This window comes from Pezoporus wallicus, unplaced genomic scaffold (genome assembly GCF_028554395.1).
Source record: "Pezoporus wallicus isolate ANWC-B61680 ecotype Strahan unplaced genomic scaffold, APGP_CSIRO_Pwel_v1 scaffold_7392, whole genome shotgun sequence".
NCBI lineage: Eukaryota > Metazoa > Chordata > Aves > Psittaciformes > Psittacidae > Pezoporus > Pezoporus wallicus.
In genome coordinates this window covers 1,332,782-1,350,170 of record NW_026639923.1, presented here as the reverse complement: position 1 = coordinate 1,350,170, position 17,389 = coordinate 1,332,782, and the positions used below count along the sequence as shown (strand labels likewise).

The window sequence follows — 17,389 nt, the reverse complement described above, 5'->3', positions numbered from 1 at the left end:
GGCCTGACAAAACCCACCTCCCTCCTCCACTTCCCCCCATCCATTCCATACAGAAATTCAAGCAGCTCTGCTCTATTTTGGCAGCTTACAGAGTAGAAGGAAGGGCTGTGAGTGAAGGAGAAAGGACAGGGACACAGACATGGGCAGCATGGGGCTGAGAAGCAAAAAGTGAAGTCGTAACAGTCTACACAGTAGAGCACATTCTCCAATAGCATTTGTGACTGTCGTTTCAGTACTGTTAAAAAACTCAGTGTAGCAGCGGTATCACCATGTCATTCACCCCAGATGAACCATCAGAACTCCTGAGTGGTTTGGACAAAATGAAGGATGAAGGACTGCATCCTTGAGAAGTCTAGCAAGTTAGTCCTGCTGCCTAGTAACAGCTTTCTAGCTAGAGACAGACACATGGATATGCCCCATCTCTGTTCAAGGACAAGTTGGGCAGAGCCTTGGGCAACCTGGTCTATTGAAAGGTGTCCCTGCCTGTGGCAGGGGGTTGAAACTGGATAATCTTGAAGGTTCTTTCCAACCAAACCATTCTATGATTCTATGTTCTACAGCTCTTTTTAACCTCCTGCTTGTGACAACAGGTTCCAGGTGTATTTCACCAGCATGGTCACCTACCTGCAGTGAGGGGTGTCCTCTTTGACACGTCGGACTATTGAATCATTTCCCGGAGGCTCAGGAGTCGTAGACATGATACTGTCATTGCGATTCCTCAGGGTTTGCTTTAAAAAGAGAAAGCAACAGAAAGCTTATGTGTCTTAAAAGTGCTATAATTTCTAACCTACATCAGCATTAGCCTGCTAGCTTGCAAGTGGTACTCTGCATGGTGAAGCACACACAACAGTAAGAAAAATTGATTCTTGATGCACAGAATGATACATACAAGAGTATTCCTAGTCATATATTCCCTTATTTTAGCAATATGTACAGTATTTTCTTTTATGACCACATGGCTGGCTGATTTATCAAGTAATTTTCATTCTACCCTTGAGCTATGGTCTGTGTTGCACAGCTGACATAGAGGAGGAAGCAGATGAAAAGCTGAACGCACGTATACTTATAGCATACTTATATATATATAAATAGTAGGAATGAGGAAGAAAAATATAGATCTCCATACATTAAATTATTAGTCTAGTACACTGGAAACTAAACTTCCTGAAAACTAGAGGAAAGGTAGTATAAGTCATCTAAACGTCCAACAGATATTCCAGAGAATATTCCTAAGCAAACTAATCTTATTACAAGTTGCAGGGAGTTTTTTCCTGGCTATTCTTGGGTATAATTTTAATTTCCTGGGGCAGCATTTTTCACGGTCCTCTAGAAAGATGTTTTGTTCTTTGTTATTAACACTCTGCAAGAGCACTCTGTCTGTCTGCTTGTCCTGCTGTGTTAGTGCTCACATATGTATAATGGAATAACTACCTTGGGAGATTATGGGGATACAGCAAGCAGGGAAGAAATGATTTGGCTATAGTATGCAGAAATTTCCAGCTGTGATGTGCACCCCTTTTCTCACTCACTGTTACTTATAGACAGGAAAAGCATTAGAGAACTAAAAAAAACCCACCCTGAAATGTTTCTTAAACAAATTTCAAAGGAGCTTTTAAAGAAAATCTCTTCCTTTTAACAGTAAATGTGAAATGCCATGAGGAGACAGCGAGAGGTCATAAATACCTTTCAAATATCTTTAAATAAACATAAACCAATTGTGGGATTTGGGAAAAGGCTAATAACATGGTTCGAACAAAATGCTGGTAAAAGGATTAAGGGAGCCTCTGACAAGGGCCTTGAATGTGATCACAGCTGGGATGCTAGTGAAGTGCTAATACTGGGCTGTGAAAGCAGCGAACCACATGAAGAGAGGCAGTCATAGACAGGCAAAGGGCATCTGAAGGCTCCTTACAATCTTGCTGACTTCACAGCTGCTGATGGAGTTACTGATGGAAACAGAGGAACTCGTGTCCGTGCGGCCATTGCTGGCATCAGCCCCATCTTCATCCTGAGCTCTGACTGCTGTGCTCACCAATAGAGAGAAATACAGATAAAATGCTCACAGATCAATTTCAGTACAGACTCTCACAGATTTGCAACAACACTTGGGTTATCTTTCTGTTTCACCTTATCTTGTTTCCCCCTCCTTGTACTACTGGACAGAGGCTCCAGCAAGCACACTGTGCCCTGCAGCTGTGGCTGCCTTTACTTCCTCATTGGCTTCCCAACAAAGAACAGAAATAGACCCCACTCTGCACAGCCTCTCGCTTTTTCTTTCAATTCCATCCTGTATGGTTTTATCAGATCTATGAATACCATTTGATAAATTACAGAAGGACTTTTTAATGTATAACTTCATCATCTGCATCTGGCAGTCTGCAATAAGGTTGGCTCACTGAATTATGCTTTTTTTTACAGCAGAAGAATTACAACAGGGACTGAGAAGCTTGAGATCCCTCAGCAGCCTCAGTGTGACAGTGTGAATGTCTTTGTGGCCTCCTGCCCTTCCTCTGCACCTCTAATTTATACTGATGTTGCACATTACCCGATACCAACAGTACTGTTTAGCATGCAATATCTTGCAGCAGTTTCCCATCATATTCTGTACACCAGCGAGCATGCTGCTGCACATAACAAATAAAGGAAGTGCTGCCTCAGATGGTGTTTGGTTTGAGAACAGTATTACATAAATAAGAGGAATTGGGAGTAGCACAAACATGAGTATACAGCAAAAGATCTGGTAACTTGGCAGCTGGCTGATGGGTGGGTCACCCACTTCCTCTAACCTCTGCAGTGCTTTACATTTCAAAGTCATTCCCTTTTGCCAAAGGACAAAGGAATTATTAGATGATCACTAAAAGAGGGTCTTTTGAGTTTGAAGGATTTCCCCAACAGCAAAAAGACAATAATATAATGACTTCCAGTACAGGGGACTACAGTTTCTGTAAACTAAATGGAAAACTGAGTAAACAGAAAGTTTAGGTAATCTATGGGATATAACATTGTGCGTCTGTGGAGGTACGTTTGGATGCAGAGGACATCCAGGTAGAACACTTGACTACTTTAAATAAGGACATTTTTAACTATGACAGAAACTGTCTATTTCACTTACTTGGGCTTAGTTAAGAAGTGTTTGTTAAAACAACTTAATGAGATTAAGTGAATGAGACAAAGCAACAGAAAAGGAATAAGGACATGGATGCTCTTTCTGACCTTGAAACTCTGATGTTTTGTTCATGCTGACAGGGGATTTAGCTCTTGGATTTATCTAAAAGAAAGAGGACAAAAATAAGCATAAAGGCAGAATATTTGCCACAGATATTTTCACTCCCATTTTTAACTGTTCTGCTGCAAAATATTTCCCATCCTTTACACAGGACCCAAAATTTAGAAGACAATTTGGTATTTAGATGCCACTGCACTGAACAAGAGTTAGTGACCGAACTACCTTTAAAAGCCTGGCCCAAATACACTGCAATATCCAGATTCTGCTGAGGGAACAAAGAGACAAAAGGTGAAGTGGGTGCCTTGGGACTGCTTTCAGGCACCTGTTAACACAACAGGCATCCTTTTGGAGCGTGTAATGTGAAAACTGCAGCTCTACTGCCATAAGTAATAACGACAGCCAGAGCTCAGGAAAGTTACAAAGGGCAGGGAGGAATCAAATGCAGAGGAAAGGAAAGAGAACCTCAATCCTCCAAATATTAGACTGTATTTTTTTTACAGTTCATGAATATAGCATCAGGTAATAGCTGTACAAATGCAGCTGGTCGAGGAAATGGTGGACCTAACTCATGCTATCCCTTAATCTTAAGTGAGAGGAAATTGCTATAATTCAACTCTAAATTAGGCAGATAATTTTGCTCTAGATTGTGTCCATTTCTATTAGTCCTTCCAGCTGATGTGATGCTTCTTTATCTACCTTCAGATACTTGTGTGCTGGACTTCAGGCATTATGTCATTTTTTTCTTCCTCTACTGTTAAGGAGGCAAAGAATCAATATATTGACAACGCTCCAGGAATGTGAATGAGCAGCAGGAGCAAGGAGAATGCACAAAATGGGGAGAAGGGGCAGAAAATGGTCTATGAAGCCTGACTGTATCTACTCCTCAAGATGCAAATCACCACAGGGCAAAACCTGACAGCTCACTGTCATATACAGGTCTATTCTTGTCTTTATAACACACTTTCAGAGGCATGACGGCAACATGTATTATGTCTCTTACTTCTAACAGTCCCTGCACTGTATCATTACACCTTATGTTAAGACACACCTGGATTCCCTTTAGATTCAGTCTTCTCTTGAGTCGAGCTTGATCAGGCAAGAAGAATTTGTTGTCTTCTGGAGACTCTTCAGAAGTGGAGGAGTCATCTGCTTCCTGACCATTGGCTTTTGGGCTAGGAGTCCCAAAGGTCTGGGAGATAATGGTGATGGGTAGATTCCGTGGTAAACTCTGAAGATCAGAAGGAAACACTTTACTTTTGAGACCATGTTTTGGTACAACTCCTCATGACCTCCCTTTTAGAGTAATCTGATTGAACATCCTCTGACTCCAGTGCATCAGGAGCTGATGTTCCAGACCCAAGTCAGTAACCTAGATTGCCATTTGTGGGGATTTCTGTTCACTGGGGTGCATTCCTCAAAAGTATTTGTAGTTTCTACCCCAGTGTAGAAATTGTCTTTATGCATTTCTTTCCCTCCCACTTATAATCAAGTTATGGAATTCCAGACTTTGGAATTCCAGATGCATGACACAAATTTGAACCCCATTTGTATTGAATAACTCACACCACTGACATTTAGTCGAAGGAGGTTATTTTGTTCAAGTAACTCATGGAGGGAATTAAAGAAGTCCCCTCTCCCTTCCCCACCAGAATGCTTTTAAAAGCAAGTCTTGAATAAAGAACTCATATCTGTCTGCCTCATCCCTACCTGGTCGAGAAAGTTATTATCCTTGGAGAGCCGTCGGAGCTTGCACTCCAGGTTAACAATACAAGCTTCTTTCCGAACCACCTCAATTCGGAGTTCATCATTTCTCTCCTCCAGCTCTCGAATCTGCTTCCTGTATTTATCTTTTTCAATCAAACAATGGGAATACTGTGTCTGAGCCTCATCACGCGAGCGGAATGCCTGCAGTGGAGAGAAGAAACCTCTTACGCACCTGAGCACCAGATACCTTCTCCTGTTGATTTTGTTCGCAAAGGTGTTTGGAACAGGGACTTGAGACCTGGTAACCATTCACCACTTCACACAGCAGTTAGGACCAGGATGTGCCACAGTAGTCCCATTAAAAAGCACAATGATGAGGGTGGTTCCTTTCCAGCTCCCTCTTGGGTGGTGGCAAAATGCTCCAGAGTGCAAACCAGATGACTTGACACTATAATATAAAGCCTGCAGTAGCTGCTGTTAAGATCTTGGCCCTGCTTGCCAAATGCTACACAGTGGAAACAACTCGGTATTATCCTATGGTTAATTACTGTAATGCAAATTCCAACAAGTAGCAATTTCTTGTAACTGCTGATTTTTAATGGTATTTTGGGTCCAATAACCCACAATTCCCCAAAGTGACACATGAGGTACAGGCTTTTGCTACTGATCTTCCCCACTTTAACTGTTAGATACCTGGTCTCGTTCCTTTTCCACCTCTTCTAGCTGTATCATCACAGTGTTCATACGGTGCTTGTACATCTCACAGTCTTTTCCTAGTGTTGAACACTTTAACTCCAAATCTTCTTTCTCTTCAAGATACTGGAAATGACACACTGTTAACTTCCATTGCTCTCAGAGGTCTTTTGGGCACTAGCCTGAGATATTCCATCATTCTATCCTTCCATTCCTCACCTTGTCTCTCAAGTCTTCCACATGACGAATCTCTTCTTGGAGATTAAAGATCTTGTTGACCAACTCATGACGATCTTCCAGTGCCTCCTTACGGTCGTGTTCCAGAATATCCAGAATGGCCTTGTCTGAATCTGGCAGACTCCGCTTGTCAGCCTGAGGAAAGATGTTTTTTAACAGGCAGACCAGGGAAAGAGAACACAGGATCGCAGGGAGAAAAGTAACAAGGACAGTAACAAGCAAGAAGAATGGAAAATGCACCTGGTATGGCAATGGGAAAGCAGGAGAAGAGGTGGACATTTGTTCATGTTTTACAATGGTGTCAGAAAAGATGAATAAAGGTTGTCTTGCTGTCAGAACAGTCTGATGAAGGAACTGGTTTATTGTACTGGCTATAATTTGATCCATTTTGGATGCAGTGACAATTCTTCACTCCAAGCCCTGCATTCAAAACTCTTCTCTATTAATCAGCTCTCACTGAGCACAAAAATCACCCTTTGCCAAAGAGCAGGGCCTAAGAAAACGTTCAGGGGGATTTGGAGAGCACACGTAGGCTTTGCAGGGCTGTGCTCAGAGAATATTAAGCTTCCTGGAGTAGCTTGTACCACTGCTTCATTTTCTGTAGTGTCCTGCAATATGTTTTCTTTCAGATTTAGTATTAACAAGATTACCAGAGCAGCAAAGAAATTGACTTCCAAAATTAAGCATCAATGGAAGATGGAAAAGGCATAAAACGCAAGTAATACGCATATTTGTTTTTAAAATACCGACAGTAAGTTGGGAATTTCAGTGACATTTTAGTTATACAATATTCCTAAAGTACACCCAAGTATTTCTAAACCAAACTGCCTTTGCTGATTTGTGCTTTCACTTAGGAGAATTACATAGAATCATAGAATAGTTTGGGTTGTAAGGGACCTTTGACGGTCACCTAGTCCAAACCCCCTGCAAGGAGCAGGGACATCTTCAACTATAACTTCAACTTCAGTCCTGGTTTTAGCTACTTCATGATTATTTACCTGTTTCTTTAGGTGCTGTAAGACCATTTCAATTAATATAAGAGATTCTACGTGGACCAGAACTTCCAGAACCTTCTACACTACTCTCTTTTTCAATCTTTGAATTGGATTTGTGTTAGAAATAGGAATTGTTAGGCACTGCTGGAGGCTACAGCCATTTCTGAAATGCATTGTATTGATCATTTCCAAGTGTTATTTTAAAATGAAACAAACCTTTGCCAGCAAAGTGCTGAGCACTCTTCCATATCTCCCAATATTTGGCTAAGCTCTTCACCAGGTAACACAGTGCTAAATTTGCTGCATATCATCCTTTTTCCCTATCTGCCCAAAGAAAGGTTAGTTAAGAACCCTGTGCAGGTTACAGCAGTGTTGTACAAGGCATTCCAGTAACTAGAGACGATCCAAGTACAAAACCTTTATTACCCTCTGCTTCCTTAAGACATTTTAGCACAGATATGACAATAACCTAAAGCAGGGCGCACAGAGCCACTGTCAGGCTATTTAACACAGTGACAGAGCAGTACAAAGAACCACAACAGGGCTAAAACAGGGAGCTGAATGCTCAGAACTTAAAGAGCTGCACTCTGCACCTTGAAAGAGCCAATCTCTCATGTACAGCTAGATTTATGAGATGACAACTTTGTTTTTTCAGCAGAACTCCTCATGTATGTACAAGGAGTATTATGGACAGCTGGGAGCTATAGAAGAACCTGCTGTTTATCCAGACTTTGCACTTCTGCTTATTGCAGCTTTGCAGGTAGAGGTTTCACCCAATGCTCCCTAGCGCTGTAACAAGAGTATGTGTTGAGTTTGAAGTGAGGAGAGACCATGCCACTTGCTCTTGAAATAGTCACCAGTTTCCCTGTTGTATACTCAAATCCTTGTCCCTTAGGTGGGAGCTGTCACCACCTGCTTCTTCTCTGTCTCCTCCAGACACTAACTTCGGAAGGGCAGACAGCAAGGCAGGAGAGCAGATGAAGGGTACAATAAGACAGTACAGAAGGAAAGTGTGGAGGTGCCTGCAGGCAAGGAGTGGTTGAAGCCTGCTGAATCACTGGGTAAGCAGGAAGGGTATGCTGATGTGGCCAGAATTTTAAACATACCAATCTGCTTTTATACCTGAATGATGGACTGTAGCTCCTGGATTTTAGTCTTCATCATCTCATTTTCCCGCTCCAGCTCCAAAACCTGTTCCTTTTTGGGTCGGTTTTCAATATCATTTTTCAGCTTCAAAGACTGGTTCCTCTCCAGCTTGCATTCCTCTTCCACCTTGTTCAAGCGATGCTTCAGCTGGTCAATCTAGAGCAGCCAGAGAGCAGTGAAAAGAGGAAGGGAGTCATTCCTAGCTCTGATATTTACCGCTCTGAAAACACCTTGTTTCCAGGTGAAAACATAGGTGGAAGAAATAGCTTAATACGTGAATGCTGATAGGGAGCAGCAGAAAATTGGTGTATGTGTGTGGGGGTGAATGCCCACAACTGAAGTGCTGAACTCAAGCAGAAGCCTGCTATTAGCTAGCTATAACTGGTATGGGCTGGTTGTAAATGTTTAAAACATCTGGATTAAAAAAGAGTGGCACATCCCAAATCCTCCGATAAGTAGAGATATGAAATAGATTAACGCTTGGGAGACTGACCACACAATGTGCTTTTGCATATAAACGATTTGGATTGGGAAAAACAGGGGCTTTGAGTTCTGGATAGGAAAGAGGGGTTCACCCCCCAAAAGTAACTTCAGACAGAAGGGGACCTGGGAAGAAGGTGTTGATGATCATGAGTGGAGGAAAGATTTGAAAGTGGAGGAGTACCCTGGAGATCAGAGATGCACAGAACAAAGGCCAGGGGTGCCCAGGGACCTTGGCCTGTAATGTCTGTGGGTGCTGACTGTGAGCTGCTGCACAGCATGAACTGACACGATTTTCAACCCAACCATTCCACTCCCCATGGGAAGGGATGTTGAGCCCAAGAGAAGGCAGCACTGAACTGGGAGAGTGAGCAAAGGACTGTGACGAAGTGGGGCAAAATGACTGATACTATGGGTACAGAAATAAACCCCAGTGTCCAGATCCACTGTGGGCAGTTGTTTACTCCATCTCATCTGCAACACACACACAAGCATGAATTTTAGGGCACTTGAAGCATTGCTCTGTATTTCCTAACTGGCCTCAAGCTGTTCCAATGCTCTACATGAGCCTTTCTGAATAAACCCCCAGCAGCTGTAGTGCAAACCTGGGTAACTGCCCCAAGACATTATTGAGCCTGAAAAGCTAAAGTTATGTTTTTAACCTTTTGGTTTTACTTATGTTTTGTTAATCTATTCCAAGTATGTAAATTATCTGCCATTAATACACATCACTGCAGCTGGCATTTCTGTACAGCAATACCTCTAATTATCTGGTTAAGCAAAGAACATGAGAGCTCTACACCTTGCTGCTGTCAGAGAAGGTCTCATTTTGCTGGTTGCCACCAGCTTCCTCCACTGCTGCTCCTGATTAAAGCAGCTCAGAGCATTTCTCTCACCTCTAACTGGAGGTCTCGGCTCCTTATCACAGCCATGCTCTTCTCGTCACTCAGCTGGGCATACCTCATGGCCAGATTGTAGTTCTCATCTTTCACCTTGACCAGCTCATCATTGTAGTTGTTCCTCTCCTCCTTCATCTTGTTGTATCTCTCCTGGAAGGTCAGCAGCTCTATCTTGTTCAGTTTGAGCTGCTTTCGCTCATCCTCCAACTGGCGAGACTTGGCCAACAGTTCACAGCGCTGCACATCTTTTGTCTTCACTTGCTGCTGAAGCTTAATGATCTCATTCATTAGGAAGTGGGTAAGGCCTTCATGTCCCTCCTCCACTGAAAATGTTTGAACAGCTTTTCAGTGTCTACTGAAGTAACTTTAAGTAGGATTAGAAGAACTGAGTAAGAAATAAATGTCCCAGAATATGTACAGAGGTTCCAAATACACACAAATACACATTTGTGTATCTAACTGGCACCAGCACAAGTATTACACAGTACACTCTTACCAGAATTACAGTATACACACATACAGGTTGTCTGGATAGAATATGAACCCTTTGCATTTGTCTTGTTCCCGTTGAGCTAACAAGCCTTTGGAAATGACATAAACTTTGACAAACAAATCTGTACCAGTACCATTAATCTGGATGCTTCAAATTTGATGCACATCTGTAGGTCACCAGTGTAATTCAGTTCACTGTTCCAATGTTCTTCTCTTGAGATTTCTTGCAATGCCTAGTATTCAATTTGAAGCTCTTCAACTTCATTCAGATGTTCCTTTCTTAACACATTACCTGTGGCTAGCACATTTTGTATTGAAGGGGACTGAAAATACTGCAAAATGCTACTGTAAAATTAGCTTTTATTTCCATTTCTTGCCTGAAAAATTAAAGCCAGTCTCCAAGACATTCCTTATTCAATAAGCTCCTTCGGGATCGATTCTACTCACCAACAATGGTGGAAAATCTCCGTGTAGGTTCTTTCCCTGTCACCAGTTTGTAGAGTTCAGGATAATAAAACTCCAGGCTCTCCAGGAAAACTACATAGCCCCTTTGGCCCTTGGTGTGGAGAATGTCGAGCAGTCGGCCTAAGTAGAGAGAGCAGAGAGGTGACCTAGCAGCATGAGGAGCAGCATAAGCAAGTACAGTACTCCTGATGTCAGATCTGCTTAAGGTTCCTCTCTGCCACTGCAATGTGCTGTGAAAACTCTGCCTGATTAATTGAGTCCATCTGAACTCATAAAGCAATGCCACGTATTCATTATGCTTGTGCTGATTGTTATGCTGAAGGAGTGTGGGCAACTCGGTCTCTCAGTGCAGCCTTTCCCAGGCAGTGCTGGAATGCTGGGACAGCAGACCCTTCAGTGACAAATCATGAGGCATGGCAAGACAGCTGAAAACCCACTCCTGGAATGGCTGCTGCCTGTGCTGACACATTTGCCAAGGCTTTGATGGGAATATGAACCCCATGAGCTCCAGCCTGCACAGCACTGCAAGGAGTCATTGTTATCAAAATAGCAGCAGCAGATCCCCCCTCTTTACATTAAATCTCCTGTAAATGAGACACAGGTTTTCCATTTGATGATCTGCAACTGAATACAGGCTCCCTCTGGACTTAGCAAAAGAATATGGTTCAGATCAGGATGCAGATGTAGCCATTCACAAAACAATTACCTGCTCGGTTGATTTTGGAGGGCAGCATAAGTGAGTTAAGCACCTCATCCTCATCTTGCTCATCAATGACTTTGCACTGCCGTAAGTAGGGGGTCAGCTTGGCTGGATTGATGTAGCGGCTCAGCATGTGCCGGTTGCATTCTACGTTCTCCCACAAAGCTTCCTCTTCATCTTTCAGTGTCTCCAGGCAGTCATCCATCTCTGGCTCTCCTCCTTAACAAGGGAAACAACTGGCAAATAAACAGCAAGCAGGACAGCTTCTACCCTGTATCCTTTCTTTTTGTGCTCCCATGTCACATAGGATGAACTCAAGTGCAGCCTGTCCACAGCTCATCTGGAAAGTGACAGTTCAGAGAAGTGCTATCTTGAGTCTGTGAACTATTGCATATTGCTCTCTAGTGATGAATCTGTAGCTCAGCTAACTCCATGAAGTTCTCTACAAGCCAGAGAATCCCTCTTCATAATAGAAGCACTGGCAAAGGACACGGTGCAGTGCAAGACAGGGTACGAACATACAGAGCTCAGAGCAAAGACAAATACTTGCCTGTAGGCAGCTAAGGCTTTCATCCTCACCTCTGTTGTTCCTCTCAGCTGTACTGACCTGAACCTGTTTTTTTACCTGCATATTTGTGATGAACCAACACACGTAAACGACTGCACCACGTGAATAGTTGACTCATAAGTAAGCACTTACGTATCTCTGCCTTCTGCAAGGTGTATGCATTGCCCAACGTGTGGGTATGAATGCAAGTAACCTGCGAGTTCGGACCTTGCCTTTCTCTGCATGAGTAAGTTTTGTACCACTCAAGTCTGAAAACGTTCTTGACTCATGCAAATATTATCACATGATTTCTGAGTGCTTGCTAAGCAATTTCCTGCCGCCTTCTAATTTGTAACCACCTCATTAGAGAAGGTTACAAGGCAGGCAACAGTGAGGTGAGAAAACTCACCCTAAAGATAAGAGTAAAGAAACCTTTCCTTCTTAAGGAAAATCTTTCCTTCTTAATTTTATAGTAAATGTTAACTATTGAAAAAACAAGTCTTATTTCTGCATTCCAGCTTCCCCAGGCTTTTGTGATCCAGGCGGCACAAGGAAGATAAGCTTCTATTTCAAGAGGTATTTTACCCCATCAGAGACCATGGCATAGGAAGAATGTGCTTTATGAGACTTTGCTGCTAATCAGTAACTAAAGACCTTAAAAGCAACATGCCCGTTTCCTTTGACCAAAAGAGTTCTCTCCATTGTGGCATAAATTCCTCAGCTTCCAACTTTAGGAACTGCAAAGCAGCCCGAGTTACACTGAACATCCCCAGGCAAAACCAGCTATTAATCTGTATATCCATGGGGGATTAACTCCTCATTCTGAAAACTAAAGCCCAAAGTGCTAATCTGCTACATAATGTGTTTGTCAGCGCTCTATCATAATGATACACAGAATAGTCATACAGAAATGCATCAACAACAGCCCTCAAAAGGGCAAATAAGACCAAGTCTGCTCAATGGGGTCCAGAATGATAGGGACATGGCTACAGTTATAGGCAAAACTCTGTTCTTGCAAACTTCTCACAAACCGGATGAAATTCTTACTGAATACCAGTATTCACATGTGGTAAAAATGACACTGCCCTAACGAACAGTATAAAGCTAAACAAATAGAAACAGCTCTATAAAATAGGTAGCAGTGGGAGGAATGGTAAAGGTGAAATAGCTTCATCTGCAGTACAGATATATTCTCATGAACCTTACTCTCCACCCCTTACTCTGGAGATAACTGTATTTCACTTCAAAGATGAATTTAACAAACACTACATCACTGGAGAAGCTGAACTTTTGGGAGTAGAAGGCAGTAAAGCAGAGGGTCACCCAGTCCTGCAGTCACCTTACAGCCACAGCTATCTATTGCATCTAAAGGAAGGTGTGTTGCAGGCCCTTTAATTTTGAGGAGCGCACCAGGAAGCTCACAGATGTGCAAAAGAAGCACTTACCTGAGTTCCATAAAATGCAAGCTATCTTGTAATCTGCTGCACTGAACCAGCAATTATTACACACTGTCAGCAATCCCCTCAGGACATTAGTAAGGCATTTCTCCATTAAATGATTCAACAAAGAGTTCACTCATCAGCGTAATTCCTGACATGGATACAGGTTTTTTTTTTACCTGACATTAAAAACACCTTTATCAGATAGTCCCTCATGTATGGGCATAATACATCCATACTGTTATTTTGGAGACATAGTGTTTAATGGGAAAGTAGTAAGTACAGTGCATGAGTGGCTAAGAATTTTCTGGTAGCAAAGTCCTGTCAAACACAGTCTATTATCAGGAGCAAGCCCTTCGGAACAGACTAAGAGTATAACTTCCAAGTAACTCCACTGTCTTGTGGAACTATTCCAGAGCCAACAGCTGATATTAGTACAGCATCCTCCTTAGTGAGCAAGGATTTCTTTGATTTAGTATTTAATATAATGTTGAATAGGAAATAAAATGCTTGTGATGGGTCGAAACGTTGGTGTGCAGCTCAAAAACCAGACGTGCCAGCTGAAACTCAGTGGGAAACCAATAAAGGTATTGTATTAGTGGCTCTCATTTTAAGAGACTTTCAGCAGCAGTATTTAAAAGACCGTAATCCCTGTTTCTGTCCTTCCTTCCTGTGACGCCATTGCAGAAAAGCTGTTTTCACTTACAAAATGAAACATGACAGATTTAGTGTTTTCAAATGTGTAATCACTTAATCTGGTCTTTATTACTATGATTAAAATTATCTAGTTTCTTCTTCCAGCACTGCGAGTTGTAACCTAACACACTGAGAAGTTGTGATATGTCCTAGAAACACTATGGCATCCATTACAAATCACAGGTGCGAAGTCACAGATTTGGCCTGACTTCAACAGGTATTAACCAAGAAGAAATAAGAATTGCCACAGCAGTTAATAAATTGCTCTCCTACTGCTCCTTTCAGTAGTTCGTATACAAAATAGCTTTTAACTGCAGGAGAGCCTAATCCAGTAATAATCTCAGCGAGTTCCATCTATTTCAAAGGTCTCTGTAGATGCAGGCAAATAAAAGAGAGAATCCCATTTTGCATTAAAAGAAACACTCTACTCCCCTCATCTCCTTTTCTCTCTCAGGGACTCTATCCCCCTCTTGGTAGTAACACATAGATGAATCTTTCTGTGTGTTTGCTAGATTTTTTTGGTGTACTTTTCAACTGCACAAATCACCTTGCAGTTAAAGCTGTTCTCTGTTCTCAGGCTCCACACTTTCATATGTCAGTGACACTTCACTGATCAAGGGAATAAAGCCTGCAGGCTTCAGAACCAGGGGTTCTAACAAGTGCTCATCATCGGGTCACAGATAAAGCTTCAGGTTTTGTGATTCATTTCATGACGGTGCAGAAATTAACCCTTCAGCTGCTTAATTATTTGCACCCCCTTGCTCTGAACGCTTGTCAGCCTGTCTATACTGAGAAGTTACCGTGTAAGAGATGGTGAAGGCAGGCTTCAGCTAGGGTTTCTGATTTCTTGGTATTGCCTTTGTGAAACAGGAAAAAAAGAGTATTGTCTTCGTACCGAAAAGCAGGAGGAAGTGTATTTTGGAAGAGGTGGTCTGTTTTTAATGCTTTGGACTTCTGCATTTGTCACAGGTGTTTGCAGACTGGCAGTGTATAAAAAGAAACCGCAACACACAAAATGTGTGTGCAAACTGTAAGCTAATAAGAACAGAGTTTATCTTAAATACTGCTTATGTGTTTATAAACCAGGAAAGGATTATGTACCAATTATCACACTTGAAAGGGTGATAATAAAGCAGAAATAAAGATGAAGATAGCACTATGTATATAATTATCCTCACCATTTTGAGGGTATTGTCTTACATCCTCTTTCTATGCATATCTCTAGACTTCACGGGGCAATACTCTTTTTCCCTCAAGTTCTTATAGCACCTCGCATGATAACGTACAACAGGGTGATTTTCTCAAAAGCTGCTTGTATGGATATGTGCAGATTTGCAATATCAGAGAATTGCCAAAGCACAAAGGGATTTAGAGAGATCTTTAATTTTAGAGGAAAGTCACAGTTTAACGTGTGATAAGGAAATGCTGTTCCTTTGCTTAAGGACAAGAGAGCTCTGTTTGCACTCCTGGCTTTCTGAAATGCTGCATACCAGCTGTTTCCCATTATGTTGGCTGCACTGCTGGATGTTCTATAGCACTGAAAACTACTTTTAAAAGACTTAAACATTGATTAAAGATGACTGAGTTTGCTTGCCTATACTTGCAGGTTTTTTCCATATAGTTGCTAAATCTGGACTCCCAAAGGAGAGGAGACAGTGTCTTCATCTGGCTTTAAGAATTTGCACTTTATATGCGTTCTTTCTTCCTCGGTGTCCCCATCTGAAGACAAGGCTAGTTAGAAGCATTTTTATGACAAGGCAGGACTCATTACTTCGTGACTGCAAAGCATTTGGAACCATCAAGATGGAAAGACCCTAGAAAAGCATTTATTATTAGTGCAGTCTATTTGCTTCAGATTTTACAGGCTTTAGAATATTTTGAGGCCAGCAGCACTGTTGAACAGACTGAGCTGTGTTACTGGTTTAGGTCACAGTGGCTGTACATGAAAGAACCGTTCTGTGTATATCAGAACTCCCTCTTTATATGAAAGATTCAACCAGCTTACTAAATGCCACGGTTTCAATAAAGTATAAAGGAAAAATATAGAGTAAGAGATACCAAAGTAATAGAAGAGCAAGAAGCTTTAAATACAAAATGGGATTATTTTTGCACAGATGTATTCTGTTCAATTCCATTGAATCAATTTTCCTGTTACACACAACCTACATAATGCCCCAAAACACAAACAGATTTGCAAGGCTTCAGTGAGGTAAAGGTAGGGCTTCAGTAAAGGCAGATGAGAGCCATAGTCATAAATACTACTCCTGTTTTCAGAGAAGAAAAGAGACAGAGGTAATCAAACCAAACTCCCTAACTGGTTCAAAGAGCTCTGGAGGCATATTCATCTTGCTTCTACAAGCAGAAGAGGGAAAGAAAATTCCTCTCATTTTCATAACTATTAATTCACCAACCAAGTGAGAGAAAGAGAAATGAAGAATTCCATCCTGTTACTCTTATTCAGTATCCTGCCCTAGGAAAAAAAGAGAACGCAACAAAGTAAATCAGAGATTTGCCTCTAGTCCCTATTGCTGTGCTAACAGAAGCAGACGGAGGAATTAATACTATAGGAACTCTCTCCAGTTATCCCTTCTTTGCCTTTATTTACTCTCCTATCAACAGATCCATCTAAAACTCCATCTCAGGAAAAAGGAATGTGTAAGGCATACATTAGATCCATAAAGAATGGATCAATCACTACTACTATTAATTGGCCCTCTCAATGGTTTGCTTAGTAGCATCTAAACCAGAAAACGCTGTATGCAACAGAGACACAAGCTTTTCAAGACTGCAGGATAATATTGCTTAGAGCTGAAAAACCCTTGCACTGAATTCCATACTTATTCCCTTCAGCTTTTGTCTGCTTTTGAAAGTCCACATGAAATTCTGTAAAATACCAAGCTCTTTCTGGAGGAAAAACCTATTTCCACATTAAAAACATTGTTTTGCCCAATTAAATATTGCTGCAAAGGACCGTAACCGATGCAAGTAATACTTATTAGAACCTTGTAACCTATAAATGGCTGAGATCTATGCTTTCCCACTTTGCACTCCATCTAGCGAAGCCTATGTCTTCCTCAAATCTGCCAGCTTTAGAACTTCAAGAGCTCTTACTATCACACAGGAAGGAAATGACTAACTTTGCCTCAATAGCAAACCGACAGCAGGCTGTGCTACCTCAAACATGCAACATCCAATCAGGTTTGCTTGTAGAACATATATTACCCATAATAAACAAAGAAAATGGAAAAATCCTGCTCTACTGATAGCTTAAATCCTGTTTTGGCAAGACTCAGTTTACTGTGTGTCACTATTTTCTACACACAGTGAAAATGCTCCTAGCTCCTTCAGTAACTCAGTGTCTAAGCACAACTGCTAGAAGAAGACATTGAGAGGCTGGGTTCATTTCACCAGTTTGAATTAGGAATCAGGAATCTAGATACCCTCTAGAGAATGGAAAATGGTCTGGTTAAAACTTCATGCCACCGTTTTATACTTCCACCTGGGAATGCCCTCTAAAGATTGGTTTCTAGCCACTACTCACAGCTTAGGTTCCCTCTAGGGTAAATGGAGAGAGGTTTGTCCCTTCAGATGCCAGTGTCCATACAGGTGATTAGAACAATATTATTCTGTTTTCCCATATCGTTTAAGAATCTGATTCCCAGATTTCAGA

The 17,389-nt window shown here is 41.7% G+C and overlaps 1 protein-coding gene across 2 annotated transcripts in view; it reads right to left on the bottom strand.

Moving 5' to 3' along the window:
• CARD11 (caspase recruitment domain family member 11) overlaps positions 1-17,389 on the bottom strand; it is a 46,140-nt gene that overhangs the window by 14,590 nt on the left and 14,161 nt on the right. For both annotated transcript variants that reach the window (XM_057416912.1, XM_057416911.1), the window contains exons 2-12: positions 11,044-11,256; positions 10,320-10,457; positions 9,378-9,703; positions 7,978-8,157; positions 5,843-5,995; positions 5,624-5,749; positions 4,934-5,131; positions 4,275-4,454; positions 3,214-3,268; positions 1,913-2,022; positions 625-728 (exon numbers count right to left, since the gene is read on the bottom strand). In XM_057416912.1, coding sequence (XP_057272895.1) covers positions 625-728; positions 1,913-2,022; positions 3,214-3,268; positions 4,275-4,454; positions 4,934-5,131; positions 5,624-5,749; positions 5,843-5,995; positions 7,978-8,157; positions 9,378-9,703; positions 10,320-10,457; positions 11,044-11,256 — 1,783 coding nt within the window. The remainder of the gene's footprint in view (positions 1-624; positions 729-1,912; positions 2,023-3,213; positions 3,269-4,274; positions 4,455-4,933; positions 5,132-5,623; positions 5,750-5,842; positions 5,996-7,977; positions 8,158-9,377; positions 9,704-10,319; positions 10,458-11,043; positions 11,257-17,389) is intronic.